The sequence below is a fragment of the Balaenoptera ricei genome, chromosome 6 (assembly GCF_028023285.1).
Source record: "Balaenoptera ricei isolate mBalRic1 chromosome 6, mBalRic1.hap2, whole genome shotgun sequence".
Taxonomy (NCBI): Eukaryota; Metazoa; Chordata; class Mammalia; order Artiodactyla; family Balaenopteridae; genus Balaenoptera; species Balaenoptera ricei.
Genome location: NC_082644.1, coordinates 85,650,299 through 85,664,084, shown reverse-complemented (window position 1 = coordinate 85,664,084; position 13,786 = coordinate 85,650,299). Strand labels below are relative to the sequence as shown.

General features: G+C 39.2%; 1 protein-coding gene across 1 annotated transcript in view; it reads right to left on the bottom strand.

Annotated features, from left to right (window-relative positions):
* The window catches only part of UNC13B (unc-13 homolog B), a 237,686-nt gene extending 225,531 nt beyond the window's left edge, over positions 1-12,155 (bottom strand). The window contains exon 1 of the mRNA XM_059924994.1: positions 11,821-12,155. Coding sequence (XP_059780977.1) covers positions 11,821-11,842 — 22 coding nt within the window. The 5' untranslated portion in view covers positions 11,843-12,155. The remainder of the gene's footprint in view (positions 1-11,820) is intronic.
* Between the last annotated feature and the right edge of the window lie 1,631 nt (positions 12,156-13,786).

The following is a 13,786-nucleotide window of genomic DNA, read 5'->3' as shown; positions in this document are numbered from 1 at the left end:
CCTCTGGCCTCTTCTCAATATCATTCATAATAAAACACTATGGAAATTAATAAAGCAAACAGTTATAAGAGAAAATTAATAGCCTAACACAATCCACAGGCCTATTTGTTCTCCAGTCTCAAGTAAGTACTAAGAACTAAATGGACAGAAATAGAAGAAGTAATAGAATTTAAAAAAAGATTTTTCTTTTTGGAAAGCTGTACTTCCTAATGATTAAGAATTGATTTTTCCTTATTTTATATATTTAGCAGAATACAGTTTGTATACATACACCTTAGCACAAACTTTCTCCTGTCATATTTTTACCACATATTTTATCACTATGGGGTTCACTAGCACAAAAAAAAGAAGCCCTGATGACTCTTTTTCCTTTGATGTCATGGGCTGCTCTCAAATGTTCGGTGGATAGTTGCTTTTGAAGATTACACCTGAGAATTACCAGTTCATTTTTACTGAAGAGACAAATAGAAGAATGAAACAATTTCCTTTATGAAGCTGAACACAAAATTCTACCACATGCCTACATTTTTATTTCATTTCTCAGTAATCACAGAAAGGATCACAACAAAGCATGAAATGCAAAGCTGGTTATCTAAGCTTCCTCAACAGGAGCAGCTACACCTAACTATTCTATACAGAAGGAAATAAGTTATTTTTCAATAGCCCTAGGAAAATGGAGCTCACTGCTCTTCTGTGACAGTTCAAATCTCATCAAAAAATTTCGTCCCTTAGTATTCTCCAATAATTACCAATTAGTTGCTGTTGTTTTCAGTATTATGAAGTCACGGATTTAAGCACAGTTGATATGCTTCAATTCTTGTGGTTGTTATCCTTATTGATATTGCAACTTGCCCATCTTTGGCCATTAGGAGCCTCTCACTGATAACATCTTGATATGTATCTTTCCAGCCTTTTCCCCCATATAGTTACATACCGTTTGACCATTCCCCTCACCGCTTTTTTCTTTTTTCATTGAGCTCCATTTTCACATGAATTTTCTCATGTCAGTAATTTTTTTAAATTTTTTATCTTGAAATTTCAGACTTACAGAAAAGTTGCAAAAATAAAAACATGTTAACTGATCTCTTTAGAAAACGATATTCTTTTTTAAAAGTATGTAATGCCACTAAGTTCAGGGGCTATGCTGTTATCTTGTTCAGGATCATAAACATGAACTCAATATTTCTTTCAAAAAATGAGGGCCACAAATGATGTGAGGCATCATTTTGAGCATAATGGATCTCGTCAGGTCATTAAAAAAAAAAAAAAAGACATTACCAAGCCTACAGGATTAACATGTAAAAAGTATGTATTAATGCCTGTGAAGTGGTTTGAGAACCTGGCCAAATTCCCTTTTTTTAAAAAATGAATATTAGGAATACAGTTACTAGGAGGTAGATTTTGGAAAACTGTTTTATATTATCAGCTACAGTTGAACATAACCAATGACCAAGAAATTTTAATCCCAGATATATATATATCTATTAGATATACATACAAAGGTAGGACTAAAAGATACAAAGTACATTTGGAGTGGTATTATAAAATCAGAGTCCAAGATGGAAAACAAATATGTCCAGCAAAGGTAAATAAACTGTGGCATATTCATACAATGAGATATTACACAGTAATAAAAATAAACTACTGCTAAATGCATCAAGAGGAAGCATCTGATAAGCATAATGTTAAGCAGAAGCAGCCCAAAAGAAATATTGTATAATTCCATTTATGAAAAGTTCAGTATGTCAATAATACCTCAATTTTAAAAAGCTCAAAAGCAGGCAAAATATACTCTATCTTGCTATGAACCTAAAACTGCTCTTAAAAAATAAAGTTTATGGGCTTCCCTGGTGGCGCAGTGGTTGAGAGTCTGCCTGCTAATGCAGGGAACACGTGTTCGAGCCCTAATGCAGGGAACACGGGTTCGAGCCCTGGTCTGGGAGGATCCCACATGCCGCGGAGCGGCTGGGCCCGTGAGCCACAATTACTGAGCCTGCGTGTCTGGAGCCTGTGCTCCGCAACAAGAGAGGCCGCGATAGTGAGAGGCCCGCGCACAGCGATGAAGAGTGGCCCCCACTTGCCACAACTAGTGAAAGCCCTCGCACAGAAACGAAGACCCAACACAGCCATAAATTAAAATAAATAAATAAATAAATAAAAATTTAAAAATAAATAAATAAATAAATAAATAAAGTTTATTAATTAAAAAAAACAAAGCTAAACTACAGTGTTAGAGTAGGATAATGTTACCTTTGGGAAGATGGAAGGGAGTAATGACTGAGAGGAAGGGTACGGTGGGCTTCTGGGGTGTTAGTAGTATTCTATTTCTTGACTTAGGTGGTGGTCACATGAGTGTGTTCACTCTGTGATAATCCAGTGAGCCATACAGTTAAGATTTGTGTATTTTCAAATATAAACTCAAAATGGATTAAAGACCTAAATGTAAGGCCAGACACTATAAAACTCTTAGAGGAAAACATAGGCAGGACACTCTATGACATAAATCACAGCAAGATCCTTTTTGACCCACCTCCTAGAGAAATGGAAATAAAAACAAACAAATGGGACCTAATGAAACTTAAAAGCTTTGGCACAGCAAATGAAACCATAAACAAGACGAAAAGACAACCCTCAGAATGGGAGAAAATATTTGCAAATGAAGCAACTGACAGGGGATTAATCTCCAAAATTTACAAGCAGCTCATGCAGCTCAATATCAAAAAAACAAACAACCCAATCCAATCCAAAAATGGGCAGAAGACCTAAATAGACATTTCTCCAAAGAAGATATGCAGATTGCCAACAAACACATGAAAGAATGCTCAATATCACTAATCATTAGAGAAATGCAAATCAAAACTACAATGAGGTATCATCTCACACCAGTCAGAATGGCCATCATCAAAAAATCTACAAACAATAAATGCTGGAGAGACTATGGAGAAAAGGGAACCCTCTTGCACTGTTGGTGGGAATGTAAATTGATACAGCCACTATGGAGAACAGTATGGAGGTTCCTTAAAAAACTGAAAATAGAACTACCATACGACCCAGCAATCCCACTACTGGGCATATATCCTGAGAAAACCATAATTCAAAAAGAGTCATGTACCACAATGTTCACTGCAGCTCTATTTACAATAGCCAGGACATGGAAGCAACCTAAAGTGTCCATCGACAGATGAATGGATAAAGAAGATGTGGTACATATATACAATGGAATATTACTCAGCCATAGAAAGAAACAAAATTGAGTTCTCTGTAGTGAGGTGGATGGATCTAGAGTCTGTCACACAGAGTGAAGTAAGTCAGAAAGAGAAAAACAAATACCGTATGCTAACACATATATATGGAATCTAAAAAAAACAAAAAAACAAAAAAGGTTCTGAAGAACCTAGAGGCAGGCAGGAATAAAGACGCAGACATAGAGAATGGACTTGAGGACACTGGGAGGGGGAAGGGTAAGCTGGGACAAAGTGAGAGAGTGGCATGGACATATATACACTACCAAATGTAAAATAGATAGCTACTGGGAAGCAGCCACGTAGCACAGGGAAATCAGCTCGGTGCTTCGTGACCACCTAGAAGGGTGGGACTGGGAGGGTGGGAGGGAGACGCAAGAGGGAGGAGATATGGGGATATATATATATGTATAGCTGATTCACTTTGTTATAAAGCAGAAACTAACACGCCATTGTAAAGCAATTACAGTCCAATAAAGATGTTAAAAATATAATAAAATAATAAAAATGAATGACTAATCAAAAAAAGATTTGTGTATTTTAATATACATATGTTATAAGTCAATTAAAAAAATTTTAGTACACAAATATCAAATCTTCTCTGAACTTTATTAAAGACAGTCCACTATAAGATATGTATAAAACACCTCCCAAACTTAAAGAATCTTGCTTTAAAAGTTAGAAAAAATAGTGCAGTATTTCCCCACTCTAGCAGGAACTTAACTTACTCTGCTTATCCCAAATCAGACCTAATAATCCTAATGGATTCTGAGTTTACCTAAGAAAGGAGATATTTTAAGACCTATGTAGATTGCTTGGGCTCTTATCTACTATATAACAAGCACAGAGAAGGTACTCAACAAATATTTACTAATGATACACAGCCCAAACTTTAAACAAACTCACATAGCAAAATCTGAAATACCTAGCACTGGTAAAATAGGATAAACACTATGTCTGTTGGCCTAGAGTGCAACTTCCAGGAACCCCACCTCTAGAAACTAAAAAAATTACAGAATGTACCACTTATATGGAAGAATACAATTTATGACACTGTCTTTGGCAGAGGAAATTGGTCCTTTCCCCCTTCTGCCTGGCTCAGACAAGGCACAATCAACTTCCTGATGCCATAGCTAAGCAAAAGACACCCAGAAGCAACTCTGCCTGGAAGGGCAGGGACTACTTGAACGATGATGTGATGAAAACCTAGCAGTAAGGATTTAGCTGAGGCAGATGACAATGTTGGAGAAATAAGATGAGAAGAAGGCACTTGACCAACCTGTTCTTATACCTAAAAACTCTAAAATCATTACTATTCCTACTTTCCAGAGTGGTAGTAAATCAAAATATATCTTTGGAGTCTCCCCAGGCTAGAATTAACCCACAATCAATAGGTGTCCTGAGTGTCCATCAGAGTTCACCTCCTAAGAGTTTCCCAGCAGTATCTGTTCAGTTAGTTAGATGGCTGATATGTAATGATAAATTATGATAAGCTTTTCTAAGGGCAAGTCACAACATACATCGACTTGGTATAGTTCTCATCACTAGTGACATTGTTTTGTTCTGTTTTTAAAACACAAGTAATAAATGTTCAATATAGAAAAAATAATTTTTAAATAATACAAAGAAGATAAACAAGAAAAGTACATGAAAATCACAGGTCAAACTTAAAAGAGCTGAGGTCTTTGGTATTTCTGGTAAGCATAAAATATTACCTACTGGTGAAGGACCTGCTTCTAATAGAGGATTACTGATATGAGAGATGCTGAGGCACTTGGTTTGCTAATGGGTCCAGGTGAGTGTAATTATTATGCCAAGAAAACAGCAATGAGCAAATCACACAGAAAGACCAGGTGGAAAGCTGATTGGCGATCTCCAAACATAATAAAACCATCTATAGGGATGTTCATTGTAGCATTGTTTATAGTAGCAAAATTATAAATTATATTGTTTATAAAGGCAAAATTTATAATAGCAAAAAAAATTCTGATCATCAATATGAAACTGGTTAAATTATATATGCTCGTATAAGGGAATAGTACTCTATAGCCATTAAAATGAACAATTTAAACTCACATAAGCTGATAGGAGGGACCCCCCTCGTGGTCCAGGGGTAAAGAATCCGCCTTACAGGGCTTCCCTGGTGGTGCAGTGGTTGAGAATCTGCCTGCCAATGCAGGGGACGTGGGTTCGAGCCCTGGTCTGGGAAGATCCCGCATGCCGCGGAGCAACTGGGCCCGTGAGCCACAATTACTGAGCCTGCGCGTCTGGAGCCTGTGCTCCGCAATAAGAGAGGCCGCGATAGTAAAAGGCCCGCGCACCGCGATGAAGAGTGGCCCCCGCTTGCCACAACTAGAGAAAGCCCTCGCACAGAAACGAAGACCCAACACAGCCATACATACATACATATATACATACATACATAAAAAGAATGTAAGCAGACAAGAATAGCATTAAAAAAAAATTAAAAAAAAAAAAAAAAAAAAAAAGAATCCGCCTTACAATGCAAGGGACACGGGTTCCATCCCTGGTCGGGGAACTGAGATCCCACATGCCATGGGGCAACTAAGCCCTCGTGCCACAACTACTGAGCTCACGTGCCTCAACTGGAGAGCCTGAGTGCTGCAAACTACAGAGCCCATGGGCCCTGGAGCCTGCATGCCACAACTAGAGAGAAGCCCACGTGCCCCAAGGAAGAGCCCGTGCACCGCAACTAAGACCCAATGCAGCCAAAAATAAATAAAATAAATAAATAATAAATCTTTTTTTAAAAAGCTTATAGGAAAATATATTATTAAGCTTTTTAAAAAGTTGAATAATATTGTATACCTCCAACTGTAGAATCTATATACTCATATCTAATGAAAATTTCTATGATGGCCAAGAAAGAGTAAACAGTAGTTATCTCTGGGGAGTAAGAATAGGGAATGGAGACAGGAGAACTTTTTCCTTTCACTTCACATCCTAAATTGTTTGAATTTCTTATCACGCATATATATTATCTCTATAATAAAAACAAAACAATGAAAGCAATGAACAAAAAACTTAACAATGGTGTTGAGTGGGTGGTAGGACCATGATGATTTTTATTCTCCTTTTTACACTTTCCTGCATTTTCTCAATTTTCTATGATTAACAATATATTAGCATATATTGCTTTTTATACCTCCAAGACTATTTTTTTGTTTTTGATTTTTTAACAAGTCAAGTGTAGTCACTTCTGGTTCAAATTAGGGAGAGAAATCCAGCGCTCAGTTATAAACACTGTGGCAATTACAAAGAAATATGGAAAGACTCAATTCTCAAAATGCTTACTTGTTTGGAGAAAATAGTCATGAACACCAAGACAACAAAAGTTAAAGAAAATCATTGATTTAATTTACTGGAGTTGTTTATGTGGTACTGGCTCCTATGGAAGCAAAAAGTTATCAGTATTGTGAAGAAAGCTGTGCCAAATGTTTGAAGAAAGACTAAGTGAATTCTATAAAAAGGTGTTTTTTAAAATTCAAGTCTAACCTCCCACTCAACGTCAAAATTCCTTTTACCACTCATTCAGTCTATGCTTAAAGTATCCTATGTCAAAAAATCCTCAAAAGTAGTCCATGCCATTAGTTAAGAACAACTCTGTTAAAGTTCTTCATTATGTTAAGCTAAAATCTAATTTCCTATCATTTTCAATCACTGGTCAACTTGTCCTAGTTCTGTCCCCTGGAGCGATAGTTTAGACAATTTTCATTTACTATTATGATCCTCCCTCCTCTTAAATCTTCTCAAGAACTAAACCTCTCAATTCCTCAAATGGTTTCTACACCATTATTCTAATTATTCTCCTCTGAAGAAATTCCAGTTTCTCAGTGTGCCTCTTAGAATCAAATACCCTGACTGAACACAAAATTCCAGAACCGATCTGACTAGTGCTTTTATCTCCTTTGTTTGGGTCACCATGAGCATAGTACAGACTAGTTGCTAGGCGGTATACAATTCATTGTCAATTTAGTGGCACTGTTCAGACCATAAGTAATTTATGTTTTAAGGCATTTAAGAGTTTAAAGAGTGTAAAGGAGAAAGATCACTGTGGACTGAGGAACTGAGGACATTTTCAACAACAAAAGTAGGCTGTAAGCTGGGAAGAGAAGAATACATTTTTGATAAGCAGAAAACATGAAAAGACTATTTCAGAGAGTATAAATGTGGAACACTGCCAAGGCAGGAATGAACAAAGTTAGTGCTAATAAGGATAGGCAAGAAGATAGGACCAAAAGGAGGGCTGGAGTCAGACTATTGAGAGCCCATAACCTGCAGGGAATAGGCATGATTAAAGGGTTAGACCAAGAAATTGACTTCTTGATTGAGATATCTGGAGATGATTAAATCAATACCAGTTTGCCAAATTCTACATCAGGTTAAATACTGTTTGAAATTTTTTTTCTAAATTGAGGTATAATTTACAATGTTGTGTTAGTTACAAGTGTACAGCAAAGTGATTAAGTTATAATATATATGTATTCTTTTTCAGATCTCTTTTCCATTATAGGTTATTATAAGATATTGAGTATACTTTCCTATGCTATACAATAGGTCCTTGTTGTTTATTTATTTTATATATAGCAGTGTGTATATGTTAATCCCAAACTCCTAATTTATCTCTCTCCCCCAATCCCTTTTGGTAACCATAAATTGTTTTCTATGTCTGTGAGTCTATTTGTTTTGTAAGTTCATTTGCATCATTTTTTTAGATTCCACAAATAAGTGATATATAGTATTTCTCTTTCTCTGTCTGATTTACTTCACTTAATATGATAATCTCTAGGTCCATCCATGCTGCAAATTACATTATTTCATTCTTTTTTATGGCTGAGTAATACTCCATACTCTGTGTGTGCGTGTGTGTGTGTGTGTGTGTGTGTGTGTGTATACATATATATCTCACACCTTCTTTATCCATTCATCTGTCGATGGACATTTAGGTTGCTTCCATGTCTTGACAATTGTAAATAGTGCTGCTATGAACACTGGGGTGCATGTATCTTTTTGAATTAGAGTTTTCTCCAGACATACGCCCAGGAGTGGGATTGCAGGGTCATATGGTAACTCTATTTTTAGTTTTTTAAGGAACCTCCATACTGTTTTCCATAGTGGCTGCACCAATTTACATTTCCACCAACAATGTAGGAGGGTTTCCTTTTCTCCACACCTTTCCTAGCATTTATTGTTTGTGGACATTTTAATGATGGCCGTTCTGACTAGTGGGAGGTGATACATCATTGCAGTTTTGATTTGCATTTCTCTGATAATTAGCAATGTTGAGCATCTTTTCATGTGCCTATTGTCCACCTGTATGGCTTCTTTGGAGAAATATCTGTTTAGGTCTTCTGCCCATTTTTTGATTGGGTTGTTTGTTTTTTTGTTATAGAGTTGTATGAGCTGTTTGTATATTTTGGAAATTAAGGTATTGTCAGTCACATCATTTGCAAATATTTTCTCCCATTCTGTGGGTTTTCTTTTCATTTTGTTTATGGTTTCCTTTGCTGTGCAAAAGCTTTTAAGTTTAATTAGGTCCCATTTGTTTATTTTTATTTCCATTACTCTAGAGAAAAATATTGCTGCAATTTATGTCGAAGAGTCTTCTGCCTATGTTTTCCTCTAAGAGTTTTATAGTATCCGGTCTTACACTTAGGTCTTTAATCCATTTTGAGTTTATTTTTCTATATGGTGTTAGAGAATGCTCGAATTTCATTCTTTTACATGTAGCTGTCCACTTTTCTCAGCACCACTTATTGAAGAGACTGTCTTTTCTCCATTGTATATTTGTGCCTCCTTTGTTGTAGATTAATTGACCATAGGTGTATGAGCTTATTTCTGGGCTTTCTATCCTGGTCCATTGATCTATATGTCTGTTTTTGTGCCAGTACCATACTGTTTTGACTACTGTAGCTTTGTAGTATAGTCCGAAGTCAGGGACATGATTCCTCCAGCTCTGTTCTTCTTTCTCAAAATTGTTTTGGCTATTTGGGTCTTTTCTGTCTCCATACAAATTTTAAGATTTTTTTGTTCTAGTTCTGTGACAACTGCCACTGGTAATTTGATAGGGATTGCATTGAATCTGTAGATTGCCTTGGGTAGTATGGTCATTTTAAGAATATTGATTCTTGGGCTTCCCTGGTGGAGCAGTGGTTGAGAATCTGCCTGCCAATGCAGGGGACACGGGTTCGAGCCCTGGTCTGGGAAGATCCCACATGCCGTGGAGCAACTAGGCCCGTGAGCCACAATTACTGAGCCTGCACGTCTGGAGCCTGTGCTCCGCAACAAGAGAGGCCGCAATAGTGAAAGGCCCGTGCACCGCGATGAAGAGTGGCCCCCGCTTGCCACAACTAGAGAAAGCCCTCGCACAGAAACGAAGACCCAACACAGCCATAAATAAATTAATTAATTTTTTAAAAAAAAGAATATTGATTCTTCTAATCCAAGAACACAGTATGTCTTTGACTACATGGAAAAAGTTTCTAATTCAATTCTACTCCAAGATGAACTGAAATTGAGTTGTTATATAATATCATTACACAGGTTTCTTTCTAAATATGAACAACATTCCTAACTGCCAAAATATAATACAAGGAATGTCACTTTAAAAGGATTTATTTTTCAGCTCGGTGCTTTGTGATGACCTAGAGGGGTGGGATAGGGAGGAAGGGAGGGAGGCTCTAGAGGGAGGGGATATGGGGACATATATATGCATATGGCTGATTCACTTTCTTGTACAACAGAAACTAACACAGTATTGTGAAGCAATTATACTCCAATAAAGATCTATTAAAAATAACAATAACAAAAAAATTTTTTTAATAAAAAGATTTATTTTGATCCATTTCTGTAAGCTTCCCCAGCATGAATACCTTGCCATTTAATATGACTACTTCTGTACAAGGTAGCCACTTGTTTCCATAATTAATCATCTTCAGGATCTACATTCAAAAGACAATGACCTGCTGGTCTCCAACCCTCCAGGTTCAAATGGAGAAATATGACTAATGTAACATTAAAGAGAAAGAGCTTAGTTAGCTAAACAGAATTTCTAGAAAATGAAAGCTTCCTGATATTAGAACAAATGAAAACAGCAGCAGCTCCTTCTGTAAAGTTTAAATTCAATTAAATAGGAATTTCTGGTTCAATAATGCTCCTGCCTGAAGAATCTTTCATAAGGGCTAGTTCTGTAATACAGTGTGGCAGTAGAGATTTCAACTGTCCAAGAGACATTGCAAAACCCAACCTCTCCCAAATCCTGCTACTCAACAGCAGGGATCTAAAGGAATAAATAGATTCCCAGCTGCTGAGAGAAAATGTCTTACTAAAAGCAAAGCAAAATTCTCATTAATGAAAAATCAACCATGAAAGAAGAAAATTTCCGTGTGTCTCATAATCCCTGGAAAGAGCCAAATCCATTTTGGGTTAAAGCAGATTTAACAACAGTGGAAGAGAAGAGAGGAAATCAGTTCCATTTGCCAGAAGCTGGGGGAAACGCTTAACAGAGACCACAAACAACAATGCTTCTAATCCACAGAGCCAAAAGAAACATGAACCCTATCCAGTAAAAGGTGCCAGGAAAAGGTTCTTGTGGATAAATTCTCTCACTCACAACAAAGCCACCTTATTCCACCTAGCTCAACACAGATATGATAGGTTGTAACTTGAATTTCCCAAGATCAAATTCAATGGGTAATCCAAACCCTGCTTTTTCTAATCAGATAATCTCTAAAATCACAGTTCCTGCATTCATTCAAAACCAGCATTGAGCTTCTACTACGTCAGGCACCCGGAATACAAAAACCATCAAGAAACAGTCTCTACCCTCATGGAGCTTAGTCCATGCACCTTGCCTCATCTTAAACCCCAAAGCTATTGCCTTAAAATATTTTCTTACGGGGGTCAGTGGAAAAGCAATAAAGGACTTCACCTTTAGTTACTGTGATAGAAGTAAATAAATAAATCATACTTCTTATACTCTGCTCCAAAACGAGAGAAGCCGACACACATTTCCAAGTCGAATATGAGCACATTCTTAGCCTAGAACCCACAGGAGGAGCAGGGGACAAAGACAAGCAATAGAGGGGTGCAAGCCAAGAAACGCTGGAAGAAGGGATGTGACAGCTGTACCACTACACGTTCAAAGCGTGATTAAAAAGAACCTGCTACTAAGCCGACTGAGGTTTTACGGTGCAGGGAGAAGGAAGAATAGGGGGCTGCCCGCTATGAACAGACACCAACTATCCGCGGTCCCTAGCTCGTCCACTCTCGCTAGAGGAGAGCGCCAGACACTGTTTAATAGGATCTGGGCCTGCCAGCCAACAACACTGTCACATGGCCACCGGAACGGAGAGCTAACAGTCCCTCATAGGAGCATGAGGAAAAACAAGAGAGAATGGAAAGAACTCTTTAAATGTTCAAAAACGAGTTAACGTAATGGTTCCCCGAGGCACGGATTGGACGTAAAGTTTGGAAAAGGTGGTAACCCGACGCCCACTGGAAGCCCGTGGAGACCCCAGGGCGATGTCCGCCCTCCCACCCCAGTCCGCGCACTCACCGCGCACACAGAGCAACGACATGGCCGAGGCGCCGGCGAGCCTCCGCCGCGTCCCAGCCCCGCAGCTGCGCCGGGCCGCTCCCTCTTTCCTCTCAGCAGGTGCAGCAGCTGTTCCCGCTATCGACCCCACGGGTCTCTCCGCTCCTCATGGTCCCCTTCGCAGGCAGCCTCCCGCCGCTCCCTCGGACCCGCTCCAATTTTCACCGTCTGAGCGGGCTCCCGATAGTGGTGAGTACCGGCCGGCAGGCGGGAGACTGGGCGCGGCACCGCGGCGCCATCGCTGAGAGGCAAGAGCGACCGGGACACCCTCCCCTCACTCCAGCCGGGATCCAGGAGAGCGCCGGGACAGAGCCAACCAGTTGCGCCCCGCCTCCCAGCCAATCAACTCACGCCCAGTCCGCCGACCCCGCCCCCTCACGGGCACGTAGGAGGTGGGGTCCCCTTCCGCTTTTCTTAGTGAAAGAATGAAGGCAGCTCTGCAAACTAACTAGGCTTACGGCAGAGAGGGGCGGGCTTCCCCCTCACCTGTGTGGGGCGGGAATTGAAGCCTTCTGCCCCTCTCACGTGGGCGGGGCTTCCACCCAAGAACAGATTCTTTTCATTGAGAATTTCTATCGGACTTCCTTCTGAGTCTATCCCTTGCAGCTTACTGTAACAATCTAAAAAGATCGTACCACACTTTGCTGTACACCTGAAACTAACATAATATTGTAAATCAACTATACTTCAATTTTAAAAAATGGACTTTAACAAGAAAAAAAAGCTTTTGTAACTTTGTATGGTGATGGATGGTAACTAGACTTATTGTGGTGATCATTTTGCAGTGTATACAAGTATCAAATCATGTTGTACACCTGAAACTAACATAATGTTATATGTCAACTATAACTCAATAAAGAATGGGCTACTGTGCTTCCCTGGTGGCACAGTGGTTAAGAATCCGCCTGCCAATGCAGGGGACACGGGTTCGAGCCCTGGTCCGGGAAGATCACACATGCCACGGAGCAACTAAGTCCGTGCACCGCAACTACTGAGCCTGCGCTCTAGAGCCCCAGAGCCACAACTACTGAGCCCACGTGCCACAACTACTGAAGCCTGCACACCTAGAGCCCACGCACCGCAAGGAAGTGTAGCCCCAGCTCGCCGCAGCTAGAGAAAGCCTGCGTGCAGCAACAAAGACCCAAAGCAGCCAAAAATAAAAAAATAATAATAAACAAATAAATAATTTTAAAAGAATGGGCTATAGTTAATTTTTAAATAATAATAATAAACTTTAAACAAATATCTCACCCTCCTTAAAAAAAAAAAATAAAAAGCCTAAAGGAAGATGTCTGGAGACCTCAGTTCTCATCTAGACCTTTTTTCATGGTCTCCATTGTATTTCCAATGTCTGTATATAGTATATAGTGCCTAGTGTATAGTAATCAGTCCGTAAATGTTTATTGAATGAAGGATGGAGAGAAGATAGTCATTTTAAACTGAGGACTTCTGGCAGGATGATGTACATACATGCGAGGAAGTGAAAAAGACCAGAGCAGAAAACAGGAATGCACATAATATCATGTACAGATCCAACACCTCATCCACCCCAAAATTTGGAGTTAATTGGTTTGTGGTAGAACTCAGGCATCCTATCTTTTAAAAGCTCCCCAGATGATTCTAATGTGATGCCAGGGTTGAGCACCATTAGACTAGGTACTTTCTAAGTCCTCATTAGATCAGCTCAAGTTTCCGTGTTTGCAAGCCCTTGGCCCAGTTGGATTCTGCCTGTCAGACCCAGGGAGGGTCTATATTAATGTAACACTGTCTTTGCCCTCCAAAAACAAGCCTAGCGAGCATATGACTCCTCTCACTGGAATATAGCATTTGGAGAGAGTGACACTCCAAATGATATAAGTAGGAACCTGGAGAAGGAAAGAAGAAGACTTGGCCTATGCAGTGTTTGTCCAAATTTGGAGAAATACCC